The sequence below is a fragment of the Carassius gibelio genome, chromosome B6 (assembly GCF_023724105.1).
Source record: "Carassius gibelio isolate Cgi1373 ecotype wild population from Czech Republic chromosome B6, carGib1.2-hapl.c, whole genome shotgun sequence".
In the NCBI taxonomy this organism is placed as follows: Eukaryota; Metazoa; Chordata; class Actinopteri; order Cypriniformes; family Cyprinidae; genus Carassius; species Carassius gibelio.
Window position 1 is genome coordinate 11,742,801 of NC_068401.1, and position 20,938 is coordinate 11,763,738.

Sequence of the window (20,938 nt, forward strand, 5' to 3'; positions counted from 1 at the left end):
TTCAGCAAAGAGGTGTTTGGTTATGTTCACTAATATTAATTACACTTCAGGACATACTATGTGTGATTTAAATCTGTTTTAAAAGATTATGGTGGGAAAACACAGGAAACATTTGTGTGAAATGTTTTATCGTTGCATGCACACAGTAATTAAACAATAGAAAGCTAAATACAGTAAAAAAGGAATTAAAGGACTGAACAATCCAGTTATATATTGTTCATGTTGCAGATTGTTCAGATGCAGTTCAAAGTTACAGATCAACATTTGATTGGTAAATATTAAGGAAATATTAAGTATGTATAGTCCAACACACACTGCTGAAATTGTGAGATTAGCATTACAGAATCATGATTGATTATCTAGAGTAAATTCAACTAACCTTTAGAGAACACCGAAATATTCAGACAAAATCTACATCTGAATATTGCCTTATAAGAGAGCATGTTTAATACATCTCACACTGCTGTATCAGTAGGGTCAGCATTCCTACTCGATCACAGAGTCAACACTGTTTACTGCACACGAACAGGGTCACAGGGGTCGTAGGTGACTGGTAGGGCAGTGACAGGCAGATTACTGAAGGCCTTTTGCGACAGCTGAGCATTTTGGTTCCTGTTCTGACACACCTATCTATATCTTCCTTTCTATTTATTTTTAACTCCATGCTAGCAAAGAATATGCTCTTTACAGCCAATCATAAGAAAGCACAATATCAGCATCATGCGATTAGTGGATGGCAGACAATATTTTGGTGTATTATTGAGTGCTGCAAAGGAAGTGTGTGAGCAAACTGTTGTTGTGTTCTTTCTTATACACGTTCAGGGTTTTGTCGCCTTTGTATAGCTCAGAGTGACTGGCAGGGGTGGGCAGAATGCTGGCTATTGTGAGGGTTCACAGAGTTTGTTCCACCCGCCATGGGATTACAGGACTTAATCGAATCAAACCTTCTATTCAGCCACACGGCTTGTCGGAGAAATCTCATTTTAGCACTCATTCAGGCCCTCATTCATTTAGGGTTTTGGTACTTTGTGAGTCACCATCTTGTTTTTCCTTCTTTTCCATCTCACCCTTTCACTTAATGTGGGAACCCAGTAAAGAGGAAATGAAATTATTTATTCTGTAATTATTTACTCAACCTAATGTCAGTCAATAAATGGAAGACTGACTGACTTCTCTAGAACACAGGAGATACTTAATAAAATGTTCAGATTGTGCTTTTCAACATAATCAAAGCAAGTTTATGAAAACTTTGTCAAGCTCAAAAAAGGATGAAAGAGCACCATTAGGTTATGTTTTTATGTCATCTAATGCCCAGTAATCAAAAAAAACAAAACATGAATAATTATTATATAAAAAAACTATTATAATTAACATTAATAATAAACACTGCTAAATCTAATCTTAAGCAAATCTCAAACTGAATATCGATTTTTCGTATTGAATGTAATAATGTTGTGATGGAGGGAAATTAGTGTAAAAGTTAATAATGACAGACTTTCATTTAGATGAACTGCCCTTCAAAAGAGCTGTAGCTCTTGTCTCAGTGTAATTGTATTAGGCTTTTTTCTTGCAGCAGTGTGTGTTGAACTGATCAGGCTTAAAGTTAGTGTCTGTGTTTGATCCTGCCTATTGTCTCCTTGGGGCTACATTTAGCCGAAAACATTCACCTGGGAACTGTGGATAGGACACTGATATTCTTTTGGTTCCCAGAACTGTGTGAACAGAGATGGACCGGTGTGAGGTAGGGGCAACAGCTGCACCTCCCCCAGGGTCTTGTGATATCATGAGAATGCCCTCTCCCTCATTACTCTGTGTGTTTGTGTGTCTCTGACTGTCTTGCCAACATTTAGTCAAGTTAAGAGCAGAGTGAAGCTTCTAATTTGCCTTTAATTTTGATCGTCATGCTCTTCTCGCTCTCTTTTCGTGTTGTGGTACTTCACAGCCCTCAGACAGACAGAACGCTCCTGGATATAGCTTTTAGAGGATTGTCGTTTAACAACAGATGCTGCCATGACCTCAGTTCACAAAGAAGTTGATATTTGCTCTAGCCGTGGACAAGCTGAGACTTGAATGCACATCGTGATCAGACTGTTGATGGATCTGATGAAGATTAAGGAAGTATGGCTGGAATTGCTGTAACTTTCACAATCAGAGTTTTGTAGGTTTTGTAGTTTGGTAGCAGGCTTTAACAGTACGCAATGTAGTGCTTTTTCAACTATTATAAACCTGTCGCTGGAAACACTTTCCAGTTTCACTTCTGAGTAAAAGACTTTATCCAGCTGTTATACTCATGAACATGAAGAAAAGAAAGGAAAGACTTGGAGCCCCCAACCTGCGCTTACAGTAAGAGTTGATTTAGATCTTGTGATAGGGCTGCACAATTTGAGGGGGGGGGGGGGGTAATTGCGATTTTTCTGATAACAAAATAAGGAAAAAAAATAAAACAACCTCAATGTATGTGAAGCTTGTTTGTTGGGCAGCACAATTTAACAAACAAAATTAGTATTTATATTTTTGAATATGAGCATTTTGTTTTTGTTTGATTCATTCACTGTAAAAAAAGAAAGTTACAATAATATCATATTAAATTACTAAGATGATAGTAATAATAATTTAAAGGTACATCTGTGAAAATACACTACTAATATTTATTATATAATATACTATATTCTTAAAATTTTCTTTTTATGACAGTAGCTGGTTTATAAGCACTTCTAATTACATGTAAGGAAAGCATTTAATAAGCGACCCAAACTCAAAGCAGATTAGTTCATGTTATTCATGTTCATATTATTTACTGCAAACCAAGCCACTCTGAGACACTGAAAACACTGGATCATGAGCTACTCACATGTAAAAGAATACAGTGCCTTGCATCACTTTGAGACACGCAGCACATATATTAATTTAATTAAATAAGCCCACAAATTTAGCTTGTGTTTGTTTACCGAACCTTAGTTCTTTCCTTATTCTTTAACTTTTAGTTGAGTCCAGCTAACTGTCACTCATTTTTTTAAATGCATGAACTTTATCCGTTGAGGTTTCTAAACATGACCACAGCATTAGCTTTACACAAACAGACCACAGACTCTGACCTTCTTGATGGTTAAGCACTGGGTTTTTCTCTTTCTCCCTCTCTCAGTCTGTCTGGGAACCCGATACCTGCTTTCCCCTCATGCCCTGAGTGGTGGCTGAATTTCTAGCTCTCCTGGTTGATTGACAGCCACAGTGTGTGGCTCAGTTTACAGCCTCCAAACACAACCCATCAGAACACCAGAAAGACTCAAGCAAAGGGAGGTCTTTACTCAGCAGAATATGTGTGTGTTTGTGCAAGATTTAGTCATGTCAAAGGCCAACTTGTGCCAGGTCAGCTTCTTTTACCCCCTTCACTCCACTCTGAGAGCACGTCTGTGTCTTGGCTGTCTGAAACAGCTCCCTGTTGCCTGAAAACCAAGTTTAAGTCTAGCATGGTTGGTATACTTTTTATTCCAGATAGAGTTCTCCTTAGTATTTAGAACTTGGTTATTTTTTATCCTTTTAGTTATACAAGCCATTTGGGTCAGATCTGTGGCATGGTTGTACAAAGATCTGTTTCTAGATTCGATTCAGGGCCAGGTGAAGTCCCGGGTCCCATTCCCATTGTTTTTCCATTATTCCATGGTCTTTTCCAAAGAGTTGTGCTCTGTCTAGCTGTTCAAAGGGAAGAACACGTCTTGTTTGTTGAGTGTTATTTCTGCCCCAGAATAACACCTACAGGGTGAAGTGATTGAAAACAAGATCCTGTCCCCAGTCTTGGATGTCCCAATTTGAGGAAGTTTTGATGAAGGAGAATGGAGTCCTTCCTTTCTCTGCTTGAGAATGTTGCCTAAAGGGAACGGAGGTAGACCCTGACAGAACTGTCATCCTATCCTTGTGCCAGTCAGCTTTAGCTTGAGTGTGCATCTGCTGAACTGCTGAAACAGCCTGTCAGCAGCATCTCTCAGGAATACCAGGGCAGCTTAAAACAGGATCTTGTTTGACCACATGTCTTCTTCGAGTCTGTAGACATGGAACTGAGAGGTAGGAAGAGTTTAATTCACACTGTGTTTGAAGTGTGGACATACACCGAGTCAGTGACAGTGTGATGTCAAGCCTTTGCCTTGGTCATGTTTATGAACTGCTGTAGGTTTTCCTACCTTTCCTTGCCCTTCATAAGGACAAACATTCTTTTCTTTATTTTTTTACCCACTCACATTACTCCTTGCTCTCCTCTCTTGCCGTATTCACTTAAGAATCTGGCCAACTGCTCAGTACCGTTGTCATGGCAACAGCAGCCTCCTCCAGCATCTCCTCTCTCCTACCACCTCCCCTTCTGCTCTCATCTTCCCGTCCCCGGGTGGACCCGAGGGGCCTGCGTCTGCCCCTGTCCTTGCCCCCAGCGCCAATCCCTTCTTGTGGAGGTAAGGTTATGATGTTAGAGTGCTCTTGCAATTGCTTCTGGTCCAACCTCCCTTTCAACAGCATGCTGGATAACTAGGCATTGTGTGGTTGCTGTTTCATCTAATCTGTTTTTCTAATGGGGTGATGGGGTTTAGTGGCTAGATGCTCATGGCGGGTAACTGAAGGCTACATTTACCTGCATTGTGCCTTCAGCACTGTGCCCTTGAGCAATGCACTTAACCCCAGGTTACTCGAGGGGATTGTTCATGTTATAAATATACTATGTCACTTTTGATTAAAGCGTAAAAGAGTTTTTCTGTGTTGACCCTTTTCACAAGATGCTTGATGACACGTTTCGGTGGTCATTAGCATCGTAAATTCTCATGTTTTCTTATATTTCGATTAAAAAATAAATAAATAATATATGCATGTATAACATACTTCGTATAATATCTCCTCTGCATAAAGAAAAAAAAAAACTAATGCAAGTGAGTTTTTTTTTTTTTTTTTTTGTGAAAACACTATCATGTAGTTTTTATTTTGCCATTTGAGCAAACGAGAATGCAAAAAAAAATATTTATTAATAACTGTAAGCTGATTATTCTGTTATGGCCAGTTTCTGCTACTATGGATAGATAAATATTTGCTTGTTAAAGGCACGATATGTAAGATTTTTGGATTGAAGTATCCCAAAATCACTAGAATGCTGCTACAGTATATATTTTGCTGACTTGTGTACTTTATCCCAAATGTTTTGAAGAATGTTTAAATCCAGAGATATGAATGTTTGAATCCTGCCAATGACTTTATACATCCTCGATTTTTCTGGTTTTACTTTGTTGAAAACATGGAAACACCAAAGACACTTTAGTATGTTATGCATTTTATTCGACAGGTGAAGAACGCACAGGGTAGCATTAAAACAGAACTTTTTAAACACTCAAGTGTATCTAGTATAAATCAGTGCTGTTTTACCCCACATACGCATGTAGCAGTCGACTGTGGCAGAATAAAAGCTCTGCTGCTATCGAGCCATGTATCGCGCTCGTCCTTCATCGGCAATCACTCCAGTGGCCTTGTTTTGCTTCCACAACTTTTAGCCCCACCAAGTGACCTTAACAAGTCTTTAATACATTAGCTTATCAATGAACATGATTTCTGCCTGAGTCCCGTCTGATTGTATCGGCTGTGGGGATGAAGACGACAACTCCCATGATTCCCCACCCAATCACAGCATTATCAAACGTCCAGTGTTAAGTTTCCACAGTCTGTGATGACTGAATTTCTGACCCAGAAATTTTGGAGCACTTCATGCTTCCTTCTGCTGACCAGTTTTTTGAAGATGCTGATTTCATTTTCCAGCAGGATTTGGCATCTGCCCACACTGCCAAAAGCACCAAAAGTTGGTTAAATGACTATGGTGTTGGTGTGCTTGACTGGCCAGCAAACTCACCAGACCTGAACTCCATTTGGGGTATTTTCAAGAGGAAAATGAGAAACGAGACCAAAAAATGCAGATGAGCTGAAGGCCACTGTCAAAGAAAGCCACCTCTTCCATACCACCTCAGCAGTGCCACAAACTGGATCACAACATGACATGCTGAATTGAGGCAGTAATTAAATAAAAGGAGCCCCTACCAAGTATCGAGTACATCTACAGTAAATGAACATACTTTCTAGAAGGCCAACAATTCACTAAAAATGTTTTTTTCTTTTTTTTTTTATTGGTCTTATGAAATATTCTTATTTGTTGATATGGGACTTGGTGGGTTTTTGTTAAATGTGAGCCAAAATAATCACAATAAAAGAACTAAAGACTTAAACTGCTTCAGTCTGTGTGCATCACATTTATTTAATACACTAGTTTCACAATTTGAGTTGAATTACTGAAATCAATTTAAAACTTTTCCATGACATTCTAATTTATTGGGATACACCTGTATGTTTTTAAGAAACTGAAAAAAGCACAACTGTCAGGGCATGTCAAAACATCTTTGGGGCCAAAAACACCCTCAAAGATTCCTTGTGTTACTTTAGTGAAGAAGTCATAACATAACTTTATGGTTTTTACTTAGATTTTTTTTTTGGATTTGAAAGTTTTGAATCTATTGTGCTACAGAGATAATAAAACTGCAACATTACATACATTAAATTTAACAAATAAAGCATGTAGATTTCTTTCATTGATGAAGCTGCCACGTCAGCGGCCTGTTCCGTAGGCTTGTTTTTTTTTTTTTTTACTTGGCACCATGGGTAGAATAAAAAAGGCTATATCTGTTCATCAAAAATACAGTAAAAATACTGTGAAACAATGGAACAATGTGAAAGCTCCTTGCAGTCCTTTTTAATAAAAATATGAATTCCTTTATTGACTTTGAATGTTAATGTATTTTTTTTAGCATCATTGGCTAGTCTTATTGAGCAGATCATTTTGAGCAAATATATATTGCCACTAAGTTTTGATATGGTTTGCGAAAGCCTTGCTCATTAACACGTGAGTGTGTGTGTGTGTGTGTGTTTCTAATGCCTGTGGAGCAGAATGAGAGTGATTCTGCACTAATGAGCTGCTCTGGAATTTCAGAACACCATGTTCTGTCCCAATTGACTGTGTGTGTGTGTGTGTGTGTGTGTGTTCACCTTGATCCCTCACTGATCTCTTGTTTGATGACACAAATTGCTGAGCACAGTCTGCTCTCGGTCATTTTTAACTTGTGGGTTAAGAATATCTTCGTTCACAATGTAGCAAAACAATGTGTGCATGTTTTTTTGCATTGCAAGGTCACATTTTAGGATATTTTTTAGACAGCTCAATGTCTAAATCAGGATAAGTGTGGAAACTCTGAACTTCCATTCACATTCAGCAAAACTCGAGGAAATCATTACAGTCTTTGCTTTTTCATGCACAACTATTTTCTTGCCTCTTTTGCCCTGTCCATTCTCTATTGATCGTGATCACGATAATAGAAAATGTTCGAAATGATTTTCCTTTCCCTTGAAGCCTCATTTCCCCTGTGTATTGACTTGATGCTCCAGACATAATTTCCCATTTCTAAAAGATGTTATCGTATGAGTGGAAAGGCTGTGTTTTGCAGTTCCCCACAGGTTTAGACCTACAGAGAAGCTGCTGGAAATCAAGTCTTAAAACCTTTCAGAGCTCAACTCAACAGGACATCCAAGAGAGGGGCAGGGAACTGTTCCAAAGGCGGTTGCTTATTTCATTTCTCCATCGCTGGTCTTTCCTCTTTCTACACACACACACTCGGTTTTCTTTTTCTCTTAATGTGAATGAAAGCTCCTTTTTGTTATATCTAGACTTACTGTTTCTCTCTTGTGATGCTCTTGTTCTGACCAACTGTACCCAAGATTAGCAAATGAAATTAACCCCAATTGACTTATGAGGTTCAATGGCTATATTCAGATAAAGCTCTATAAAGCAGCTCTGGAGAAACAGTTCAGAATCAGCTCAGTTCAGCTCTCATACAGTAGTGTACACGCAGTCAAATAATACTGCCAAATATTAAGTCCCCAACTAAGCAAGCCAAAAGGCGACAGTGGCAAGGAACCCAAACTCTATCAGTGACAGAAATGGAGAAAAAAAACATTCAGGGGGTCAGAACTCCACTGTTCCTCGTTGGGCATGTAATGGCATATAGAAACTAGAAACTCATACTATCTAGCTTCTTAATTGCCAATTCAGCAGCCTCTAGTGTGGCATAATGGACAAAATCATAGCATTTTGGTTTACCATTACTGTTGCACACCACTCGGCTCAAAATAACTTCCCCAAAGCACAAGAGAGTGTCGTATAGAACAAGGTCGTTGATGTCCAGTGCAAAACACTTTACAATTATGTTTTAAAAAAAGGAATTGTGTTGAGCCCACATGATACACATGGATTTGCTCTAGACCAGCGATTCTCAATTAGAGTCCTCCATGTGTAAATACTCTGTGCAGCACAAATCAGTGAATGAATGTTCCGAAGTATGGTAAACTTCAACAGATTTCCCCTGCTCAGGGAGTAGGGAGCAATAAACAATGGGAACACAGTTCATGCAGGGAGCTCACTTCTAACGAGCTGATTATCTGAATCAGGTGTGTTAGCAAAGAGAAACATGCAAAATATGCAGAGCAGTGGGGCGGAATGACTGGCATTGAGAACTGCTGCCCTAGACACACAAAACAGATCAGGTCCAAATGCGAGGAAGGTTGAAAGCAACACCTGTTCAGTAAGTAATGTAAGCGCAAATTACGCACAAACAAAGGGCCAGACTGGACTCTTTATTGAATATTAACCTGGCATGAACTGTTCATTTCGACTATCCTTTTGTCAGAAAGCTCTTGGTACATAGCAAAGCGCTGTGTAGAACTCACAATGGCTGAGCACAAATCAGATGAGTAAATAAATATTAACAGAAATAGTATTTCTGGATGAACATTAGCCAGGTATTTTACTTATTCACTTTTATTTTGGTTAATTAAACGTTGATTGCTAGAAAATGCATTTAAGACTAGGGTTGCAAAACCTTAAAAAAAGTAAAAAAAAAAAAAAAAATATATATATATATATATAGTCTGTACTTAATTTGAGATTCTAAGATTGATAATTAAGAGTCTCTGAAGGTCTAGTAATTTTATTTCAATTACCATTTCTGAGGGGAATGAAAAGGAGTTTTTGTTGTGATTTAATGGAAGTAGCGACAGATCTTTTCTGTCTTTATTGTGATTGCCAGCTTAAAGCTACTTGCAAGAAATAGGGTGGGGGGAACTTTGATTCTTAGATGCATCACGAAGTGGAATGTGGACTATTCTGAATCAATTCACAAATGTAAAAAAAAAAAAAAAAAAAAAAAGCATTTTTTATTTCTGAATGTAAATTGATAATGTAATGTTGATGGAACACAAAAGGTGCAACTGTAGCGCCCGGACAGTCTGTGGCGTGCACATTACAGATGTATGATGGCAGCGCATGAAATCAGACTGGCATGGTTTCATTAAAAGCTAGCATATGGAAGCATTTTAAATAGTTCTATTGTATAAAAAATATATTTATTAATATAAATATTTTACTAATATTCCTTGTAGTCTCTTAATTAATAACAGTGATTAATAAAGCTATTTGAACAATAATAATTATTAATTATCAAGGGTGTAACTAGATATGTCTATTATTTTGCTACAGGCACATAATTAATTTCACGTTGGTTCTTTAACCTTGTTGTTGACTTGTCAAGTCACTTCCATTAGTTTTATTAATAAAAGTAATTAATAAAATTCATTAGGGGTTTTTATGCAGACTACTGTAAATGACGGGTGAAATCTGTCAAAAGAGAGAAGCCTGTCCTTTTACGGGAAGATCAAGTTGACATTTTGATAAAAAATTATGGTTAAAAATAAGTAAAAAAAAAAAAATAAATAAAATAAAAATAATAAATTAAGGTGCATTCAGACAGTCATTTCCATCATGCTGACTTTAAGCATTTAAATTTTTTTTAGCATTAATCTGCTTTTGTTTACAGGTCTTGCACCAGTACTGAAAATGCAAATGTTACATTTATGAATTTCATACTGGTTTTATCCATTATTTGTTTGATTGAATTATTCATTTTTGGTATAGGCATAATTTGTTATATAATAAAACTAAAACGTAAATAAAATGTATATATTTTTTTATTTGACTTGTTAACCCGCACCTGGACGCTGATGCACTGAACGCTCTTTATTGCATACTTCGGTGTTTACTGAGTAGATTAAATGAAACGGGACAAAATACATCAACACAAACTATACCATAATGAAGTTCTAAGCCTCTCATCGGCGACAGATCACTGTTTTTCAATGGAAAGCTTATAAGGAATGTATTTGCTAAATTTGTGGAAGCAGTATACATCAGAACATGCATATTAAAAACACAGTACGTAACCGATTCATCGCAATAACGAGTCATAAACACATCCACAGCTGTAAATCCCAGTTTAGTTAGAAAGGTAATGGTCCACTGAACGACCATAGAGCCCATACAGCACGTTTAGTCAAACAAAGAAATAATGTTATAATATTGATGGTAATTCCTTTGTCACAGTAGTAAAAAACATCGTTTTGTAGCATGCAGTGTCACTAAGAGGATGAGACCATCCAAAAAAAAAAAAAAACAAGTCAAAGCTAAGCGGAATATAGTTTATTTGAATTATGGCGCTCTCTCGTGACAGCTTGTGATGCATTCTGTGACGTACCAGTCATCTGATGGGGGCGTGACTTAGTAATCGTCTATTTTGCACAAATAATATAATCTTTCTCTCTTATTTTCTTTTTCAACATTTTTAATGTAAGCATGTGTTTTTTTTTTATGAGGAATGTGGCTGTATCTGCATTATTACCATCTCTATGAACGCACACCATTGTGTGATTACTGTGTGTATGACAGCTATCAGTGTAAAATTGTGTGTGTAGCACACTGAAGTTTTACAATTGAGCTATTACAATTTTAAGTTAGGTAGGTCGTTTTCAGCTGCGAGTCCCATAATGCGGGGTGCTGGTTAACAGGTCAAAGAGTTGCCATTGCTCTGATAGGGTCAATATTGGGCATCAATAACATAAGGGCTATCATCCAAATTGAAGTGCATAAACATTTTATATTTCATTTATTCCTTCATTCCTTTATTCATCAGACTGCTATGGAAACACTGTAGGAATGCTTCTTACTTGACTTCACCTCTCATTAACTGCATTTTTGGCCAATGACAATACAATGAGCTCAAGGGAGGCCAAAGAGGTGTAGCCTTCCTCTGAACCTTAATCATTTGTTGTCATGGTTGGACTGTTGTTTTAGCAAAATAAGTGTTTCAATTTCTGTTTTGCAAAATGTAGTTTTATTTATTTATTCATTCATTTATTTATTTATATATTTTTATTTTATGTATTTTTTATTTTTTTATTTTTTTGCTGAAGCCAAATAAACCCTTGCTTCCACAGAGAAATCACAGTCAAAAATACAATGTCAGCTGTGTTGCCTGCTGTGATGTTTGTTTGGTGTGTATGGATGTGTGCTGTATTGGGTGGAGGTGTTTTCTCTCTAGCTGTTTGTTTTTTGATGTGTCTGAAGCGACTGAGCCCATGGTGTCGTTAGCTCAAGGTGACACTGTGCTGCCATTCCTGCCTGCATCTACCCTGCTGCAAAACTGCTCTCACGCACACAGACACACAATTCACTTTTTTTCTTCTTCTTCAGTTGAGTCCTTTGACCTGATTGACTAATGATGAAACAGAACTGTGGACTACACAGAAAAAATCTCTCTTATTCTTGTGCTATTTGTCTGAATAATCCTGTGTGTGTGTGTGTGTATGTGTATGTGTATGTGTGTGTGTGTGTGTGTGTGTGTGTGTGTGTGTGTGTGTGTGTGAGTGTGGACTTTAATCTCCTGTCATTCTGTCACTTTCTCCAGGGACGCTTTACTGAATACTGAAAAATCCAGCCATTTCTGTTTGACAGATAAAATATATCACTATTTCCCACAATTTGTTTTGTTTTACTAACAGCCTCTGACTCTTGCAGTCTATTTTAGATGTTGTATTACTGCCTGCATCTCACATGCACTGCTGTGTTTTTGAGTTAGAGAGAGAGAGAGAGAAATAGAGGAGGGAGGGTGTAGAGGAGAGAGAAAAAGCACATGCCAGCATCTCACGATAGCTGTAGTAGTGTCACAGGTTGGTGCTATCAGAGAGGAAACACGCTCATTTAGCCAGCTGTTCTTCCTTCTCCGGCGCTTTATCGCAATTGATCTCTGGATGACAGCCATGTAAGTGAACCGATATCATGTCTGATTCCTTCTGGACCGTTCTCTCCAATTTCTCCCTGCCAGAGAGAAGCATGCTCCGCCGATCCAAGAGGTACAGCTATCCATTTTCATCTCTTGTTTTCTTTTCCGTCTTTTCTTGATAGTCAGGTAACTTGTTTTTTGTTTGTTTATCATATGAGCTGTAATCGATTACATGCTGCATGCTATCCTGAGGTTTTGCTTATGTTGGTGTGCTCTGTGAATTTCCTCCCTCTTTTTTTTCTTTCTTTTTGTTGGATTTCAGTGGTCAAGCTCATTTCAGACCCTTCACATGCACATTGCAATGTGTTCCTTCCTCTTGGTCAGTGTGCGTAAAAGTAACGACCGCCCTTCTGCCTGGAGTGCAAATGATGACATGGCCATGATGTTTGTGAGTGGACCTTGCCGAAGTGAACTTGCACGCGGATGTGCTCAAATGTGCAGTTGTGTTAGACAGAGATCATCTATAGTTGCTTTCCCTCCCTCCCTGCTTGTGTTCTTCCTGTCTTCCTGTAGCTTGGAGAGACAGATGAGGGGAGGGCACAGTGCTTGCATAGCAACAGAGCTGAGACTTTTGTGGAGTGATCCGTCTCTTTCCACTGCACGTCTATCTCTGTAGTGTCATTATCACAGTGATGTTAAATGTCTGAATCATTCAGTGGCCGTGACGTTGGTGCAGTGCACAGTCTGTTGTTGAAGTCATAATTTAGAAATAGCCTTTTGTGAATCATGAATGAAAGCAAGAATGAGAATTGTGTGTCTTGAAGGAGAGGTGTACGGTTACTTTTCTAAATGATCAGAATTTTGTTTTATGGACAAATGATTTTAACAAAATCACGTATGTTCGCTGTGTACACTATCATATTTTATCGCATATACCTTTATTCAAAAAGGATACATTTATTTCATCAGAAGTATGATTTCTGTTTCAAATAAATATTAAGCAGCACAACTGTTTTTAACACTGATAATAATAAGAAATGTTCTTGAGCACCAACTCAGGATATAAAAAAATTGCTTCTGAAGGATCATGAGTCACTGAAGACTGGAGTAATAACTTTAATTTGCATTAATATTTCACAGTGATACAGTTTTATTTAGTTATCAAATAAATGCAACCTTAATGAACATAAGAGACTTATTTTTAAAACATTAAAAGACTTAGTGTATTTTGTCTGGCTATTAGTGATCATTTCCATAATAGATTAGAATTCAGAAGTTCCTAATTCAGTTTAGGTTCTGTCATCAGGCCTGTTTCAGTTGTCTTTATAGCAGTGTTTGGCTTCTTGAGGCATACATTAATTTTCTCCGTCCAGGTACCCTGACCCCCGTCCCTATGATAACCTGCTGCCCTTTCTGAGAAGATGATAACTCTGTGTTGTTAATATAATGTGGATGCGTTTGTGTTGAGGGGGTTTGTGCCTTCTATGAACACATCGCTTGTAGCAGACACCATCAGACTGAGCTGGGCCTGCCTACACACACACACACACACACACACACACACACACACACACGAACCAGTTAGGGTTGTCATCATAACAGCATTGTTTCATTTGAGTCAATCATTTTTGTGAGTCATGTTTTTCAAGTATTTCAATAGTAAAAAATGTATGCAAATAATTATAAATTAGTCACACTATTGTAATAATTGTAAACAAATTATCAACATTTTTTAAATCAGTATTGTTTTAGTTGTATGTGATTATGGTATTTATTAATATATTGCGGTCTTTATTTATTTATTTTTAAAAATATTAATTAATAATATTAAATATTTAAATAATTAATATTAATGATCCTACAGAGGAGTTTGGAAAAGGGATGGATTTTAAATTTAGTTTTAGTAATTTTGTTTGTTTTTGTCATTTATGTATAGATTTTTTCTAATTTGCTTTAAGTTATTTACATTTTTTGCAGTTTTAATTTAATTTGAGTAGTTTTTTTTATTTAACATTTATATTTAAATTTTTGTAGGACGGGCCCTTTTTATTTTATTTTATATTTTTTCAATGAAATATATTTTTAACAGTTCTAATTTTGGTGTGTGTGAAACCGTTATAACTGACCAGTCTCCTCTTCCTCTGTCCCCTGGGTGTTGCAGAACTAGCTGCAGTCTGACACCTCGCTTGTCAACTTGCATCAACTTACATGACTCCACTATAGAATTTCCCAGCGGTATCATGTCTTGATGTGGTCTGTGTAACATGTTACAAAGTGTACAGTAAATGTAAAGGAATGTAAAGCTGAGCAAAATGGACTCGCTGCCTCTCAACAGTAGCTTTTTAAGCCCATGCGATGCTGTTACTGCTGGGTATAATAATAACTAAAGACCATTTATCTCCCTTTACGCTTTCTTCTTTTCTTTCTATTTTTCTATATCTTCATCTGTGGCCTCCCTGTCTGCCTCTATCGTTCAGCCTCCCTTCAGTATTCTCATTATAGTCCCTCCCCATGACACTTCAGTCTGTGTGCGCGTGCAAAAAGTCTTTGAGTCTCTCATGAAACATTCAGCAGAACCAATTTCATATCGTTCAGACTGTTAAATTGTCCTCTTCCTTGAAGATACAGAATGTGCGATTGATTTCTCTCTTTTTCTCTTTCATCTTTTCCTGCACTTAATAGCCACGTAGCCTGTGGAAAGCTTTCTTAAGTACATCTGAGCAGGTCTCAGTCATTGATTCATTGTATTTCAGACAGGGGTTGATGGTTGTTTGCATTTTAATTACCCACATAGGAATGCCACAGGCAACATAATAACTATACGTGTGGCAGCTTTGGGCGACCGTATTCCAGACTTTCCAGAAGAAAATGAGTCTAATTTGAAACAAAAATGACACAATACTGATAGTACCTTGATTGCAGGAAGGAAGCTGGAGGCAGAAACCATCAGTGCTGTAATTGGCTTTCTGTCCAGCATTGATCCTTTCAGGCTGCTTTGCATCTCGAAACCCCATTCCCATTGTCTCGGTTATATTATGCTTGCCAAACCTCAAATTGGGTCAAGCTTGGATTGGGTCAAATGCAATGCAATGCATTTGTTTATTTTCTAATTTTCCCCCTTTCAACCTGTCCACAGTGTTGAGTGGGGTGGAGTGCTAGGCTAGCAGGTGTTTGCTCATAATTGCAGTGTTCAGTATTAATTGGCTCCTAGCATCTGCTCATGGCAATTACACCATTCAGCTCATGGCATTTTGCAGTGTGAATCCTAAAACCTCCCTGTTTCCTCTGTCCATGAGGTGGATAATTATTTGATATGCTAAACAGCAGAAATTATATTTCCATAACATTTTAACAATAACTTTTTATGCATATTTGTTTGTGTATTTCTAAGTGTATTACTTACCATCTGTTGAGGAATATCAATATCTGCTCATACATGGGAGCGTTTAGATTTTGTTAGAAGGCACATATGGCTTTAAACAGCTGTCATATCACTGGGAATTTCAGTCACAGTCATCAATGCTTTGAAGTGCAGATGTGAAGAATCTCTAGGTGCACTGCGACAAAGTGGCAAGCTATAAATACTATCTAATCTGTGTAAAATCCAGGTTTGTCATCTATATCTGACCAGCAAGACATTTCTTCAGCTTGATTTTTGTTCTACCCACAGTGTAATCCCATTGGTCCATAATCACACTTCCCATAACTTTAACCTCAAATAAATTCTGATTGGCTGTGATTGTGTGGCGTCACGCGCTGTCTTCGTTTTTAGCAAGAATAGAACAATTACTTGTTGTCGCTGGAAACCTGTCAGGTTGCATATGGACACAGTGTTATTCTGAAGCTCAGTACACACAGCAAAGTAAAGGCAGTTCAGCTCACATTATCCTGCCCAGCAGTGTGGAGAACTACAATTTCCTTCTGCTATCTGCTGAGACTCTGCCTCATTTGTCATGAATGAAGATCTGCCTTTATAGAATCTTATCTGGCTTATCTAAAATCAAGTTTAGTGGGATGGAGTGGAAGAGATCTGATAGTTTTCACAAACACCTCACCATTGGCATCTTTTATCCACAGGATTTATATTCAAGGCTATGCAGTATGCCTACAAAGGTGTTTATTCTCAAATGTAGGCTTTATATTAGAGTATTTGTGCTGTTGTGTACAATCTAATCCAGGATAAGCGAGTGCATGAGTGGATTATCTTTTGCTTAGTTCAAGTGGCCCACTTTTAGATAGCCGCAATGTGCATGTGAACTGATTTGAACTAAATGAAAATCTAAAACATGCATATATTCTATTTAACAAGGTGCATCAACAAATGCAAAACATTTGTGGTTAAACACACATAACCTGTTGACTAAAGCTTAGAGACACCAGATTCATAAATATGTTCATAGTTGTTAATTGTATCCAAACATAAACACATTCTACCAAACCTAATGTGTCATTCACGACGGCCCACAACAAATCCAATCACACTTGAATTAGTTTAAATGAAGCTTAATCAACTCAAACTAAAATGAGCACAGACCAAAATGAAAACAAGCAGATTTGCATGTGAATAAAATTGACATTTCTTGGTGTTTAGAAGTCACTGGGAAGCAATTCTCTCTGCAATTACTGTAATTAAGGGATAACTTTCTTTTCACGTGCGTGAACCCTGCACAGCTGCGCGTGTTATTAGCATTTAAATTGTACTAGGGCTTTTTGCAGCCAGGTTTTCCCGCTTTTTATTTTCTGATGATAGAATGATGTTTTAATGAGAGTGTGCAGCTCTTTTCAGCAGCATACCTCCCGGAGATTCATATCCAAGCGCAGTTTATTCCAAAATCAACTTTCATTTTGTTCATTATTGCTAATTCATGTCAATATCCACCCACACACTCACCTAAACAATGTGAATTTTTCTGGATAACAGCTTCTTGGCCATTGTCAGGTTGTGTTCAGCTGTGTTAAGCTTTCCTGACAGCACTGACAGGTTGTGGCTGTTTGTGTATAATAAATGCTTGAGTAAATATCTTTATTAAAAATGTATTTAGGGTAAAGTATAGCTGTAAGAAAATGCATACACACACACACACACACACACACACACACATACACATACACATATATTAGTTCTGACAAATGATTAATCACATCCAAAAAAATTTTTTTTTACATATTTATTATGTATATAAAAATAAACACACACATGCATGTATATATTTCAGAAATTTTTAATATATGTATTTATAATATACTTTTCATGAATATATAGTAGAGGTGTGATGGTTAGTATATAACCGTGTCATTAAAATATTTTTTACAAACGTTTTTTAGATAGGATCATAAGATGCGCAATATATCGGGAGACATGGTTTTTACCACTTAATGAAGTTTTGTAAATCGTCAGTCATGATATTTACCACTTCATAAAATTTTGCTTTGTAGAAAACCTTTCTTAAAAACGAATTTTGTTTTGTACAAATTTTATCTTAATTTTAATAAATGTTTCATCAACCAATTGCATGTATTTTAATAAATAAAAAGCAAATATAGCAGACAATGATAACCGTGACATGGAAGCTCCAGCGTGCCGTGTTCACTTGCACTGCACTGTGAACTAGAGCGCATCTCATCGTAAATGAAACTCAGCGTAGGCCTATGCCTCATACTCTAGCATTAAATATCTTTGCTGCATCCTTTCTAGAACAGACAATGGCTTTTTTTTGCGACTTGCATCAGCAAAGCATTGCATTGCCATAGACCGCAAAACAATCAGCGGATGGTGGGCAGGTGCGGCTTTGAAATTTGCTCAAAAAACGTTGGCGCGGATGATGAGTTTTGTGACAGATCTCCTTAATAAACGGAGGTCTGAAATATCTGCCCCTTTACCGATCAGAGCGCGTGCTGACACGGAGTTAACCCGCTATCTCCAAGAACAACCAATTGACTCTACGGCAGATCCAAGAACCCCCGACGGTTATGTTATGAACCGTCACATTTGACTCACGTCATAACCGTCATCACCAATTCTGAAACCGGCACACCCCTAATATAAAGACATGTAAATATTTTCTAAATATATACTGTATGTATGTGTATTTATATATAGATAATAAATATACATAAAACACATATTATGCAAACAAAAAAATTGATTAATCATGTTTTATAGCACTAATATATATATATGTGTGTGTGTGTGTGTGTGCATGTATGTATGTATGTTTGTATGTGTGTATATATATATATATATATATATATATATATATATATATATATATATATATATATATATATATATTGCATAGCTCTGCCTGAGACTCTCATCTTGTCGCCAGTGGGTGCTATCACTCATGTCTCTGGAAATCACCAGTTCTCATTGAAAATGTATGACTTGAGGTCACAACAAATCGTTGTCAGTGTAAGCGCTCTAGACAAGACTACTTTATAGAAGCCCTGTTTTATTAGGGCATTAAATGGTACTGGTCTTCATTGTTAATATCTGCATAAATCCATTGAGGACTTATTAATATTGCAGGTTGCTTTGCATTGGTTTGACACCAACAGACTGAATGAGAACACACTGCAGTTAGATTTTTTTTTGTAGAATAAATGGATGCAGTATAGCTTTTCCTGTGAGTACGAGATGTGAGATTCCGTTAAAACGTTACAGTTTTTAAGCATTTTGCGGTCAGCATGTACATGGCAGACTACATCACAGTGCTTTTCTGATGTCTCGTACACCTAACATTCTTCTCCAAAAAAAGTCAAATTTTTAAGCCAGCACTGAAAGAAATCTTTTCTTATCAGCCACTTCAGAAGAAAGCCCTTTCTTTAAGTATTAATGTGCCAGCGTTAGCATCGATTTTCTCCTGGTTTCTCACTTTTCTTGTTCCTCCCACCCCTTGCTTTCCCTTTTACTCCATGTCTCCAGCTGTGACTCTACTCACTTCTGAACCTCCATTACATACTGAGTGACAGCTGCCACTGTGAAAGTGGCGCAGGTCTCTGCTGTGATAGTTAACCTTTCTGCAACACTGTTTGGACTAAGAAGCATCCATGCAATTATCCGGAAAATTACCAAACACTTTTAATGTCATTGTCATGGTCGTAGAAGGAACAGAACAGTATTGACATATTATAAAATGTGTGAAATACTCACAGGCATGGCCAATTTCCTTCAGCTAGATGAGATGCTGATTTAAATTTTTATACACACACCAATTACCAAATAATTCTTTGGACACTTATCCCATACTTGAAAATGTATTGTCTTTGAATTAGAGATCAACTGATATGGGTTTTTCTATAGCCGATGCCGATGTTTAGAGGTCAGGGTTAGCCGATGGCCTATATGTGCTGCCGATTTTTAGAGCAGATATCTTGAAGTTCTCCCCTACATTTGCATGCTAAAATGTCATACTAATAATAAGTGGATGCACAACATTTCTAAACGTATCTTTTATTGAGCACTGACTTGAATTATCTCTCGAATCTTAATTTTGTGTACTGCACGGTATTAAAAGAAACAATTAATCCAAAGTTAACCAAACAAATCAATAAATTGACCAAGTATTAAATATATAAAAGAGGTCATATATATATTCAATAGTCAAAATAGTCAATAATTTACATAAAAGTTTTAGAACATTTGTCAAGCAGATTTTTTCAAGTGTGTTGGAACATAAATGTAAACTTAAATATACATTTAAATAAAATAAACACATTATAGTTTAACATTCAGACACATTGCGAATATGGAAACATTTGGATATGTGCAGAACGAGACGCGAGCAATAACCTCCAAATACATCTGGCCAAACCCACGCTCGCTCGTCCACGAATACAAGCACTCATGCACTGTCATGATCTAATGCACTCTAAATTTTTTTAAACAAATATGCCTAGTGGAAGCAAATACAATTCTAAATCGAACATTTTGCAGAACAGGATCAAACAAAAAAGGTACTGGTCATAATACTTGCATTAAATGTTTGATGTGAAAAAAGGGGTTCACTGACTGCGCAGCACAGGCACAAGCGCCACAGTAACGTTTGGGATCATTTTATTTTTAGTACTATAGTGTCATTTGAAAACAGAGCACCACGAAACCATTTAAAGAGGCGCATTCATCAGCCTTCTTGACGCGAAGCAGTCAACAAAGTAAAATGATTTCAAACGTATGGCGTGCTCTCTTCATTTTATCAAATTATCATAATCACATCTATTCATTTTACAGTCCTGCTACTAGCATTTTATTCAGACTAAAACCCCTTTAATTCAGGTGAGAAAGCTTTTTCCAAGTAGCTTTTGCACATAATAATAATACCGCCGCAGACGCATTTTGCAGCATTAAGGTTATTAATTGATTGTTAATTTAAATGACATTCGATCATGGAAATTATCGAATATTGACATCCCTAAATTCAAATGAGTTGGATGGAAACCTGGCTATTGTCTGCATCAAACCATGCTTCCAAACAAATGTCATTCACTGTTCTGGGCAGCTCCAGGACAGCTGTCTCTCCGAGCGCGGTGCTGTCTGTGAGCGGGGTGGAGTAACGTAGCCCTCAATCACGCTGCAGTGTTTGTGAGAGCTGCAAACTTCTTCACCCCATTTACAGAGTGAAATTCTCTGACTACCTTTATCTCCCAGGACTGTTGTTGAATCTTCCAAAAGATTTGGCTTTGGGTCCTTCACATGCGGCAGCAGCAGCACTTTCCTCCACACCAATAACACGGGGCTGCCCGGTGATGTGCCTGACTTTAAATTG

The 20,938-nt window shown here is 37.3% G+C and overlaps 1 protein-coding gene across 7 annotated transcripts in view; it reads left to right on the forward strand.

The window, feature by feature from the left end:
- Positions 1–20,938, forward strand: part of LOC127960229 (microtubule-associated serine/threonine-protein kinase 2) — a 146,002-nt gene that overhangs the window by 87,672 nt on the left and 37,392 nt on the right. The window contains exons 1-2 of one of the 7 annotated variants that reach the window (XM_052559850.1): positions 1,884–2,343; positions 4,272–4,439. The exons of the other annotated variants lie outside the window; for them this stretch is intronic. Of the exons in view, the coding sequence (XP_052415810.1) occupies positions 2,291–2,343; positions 4,272–4,439 (221 nt within the window). The 5' untranslated portion in view covers positions 1,884–2,290. Of the gene's footprint in view, positions 1–1,883; positions 2,344–4,271; positions 4,440–20,938 lie in introns of those variants that run through there. 7 annotated transcript variants of the gene reach the window in all.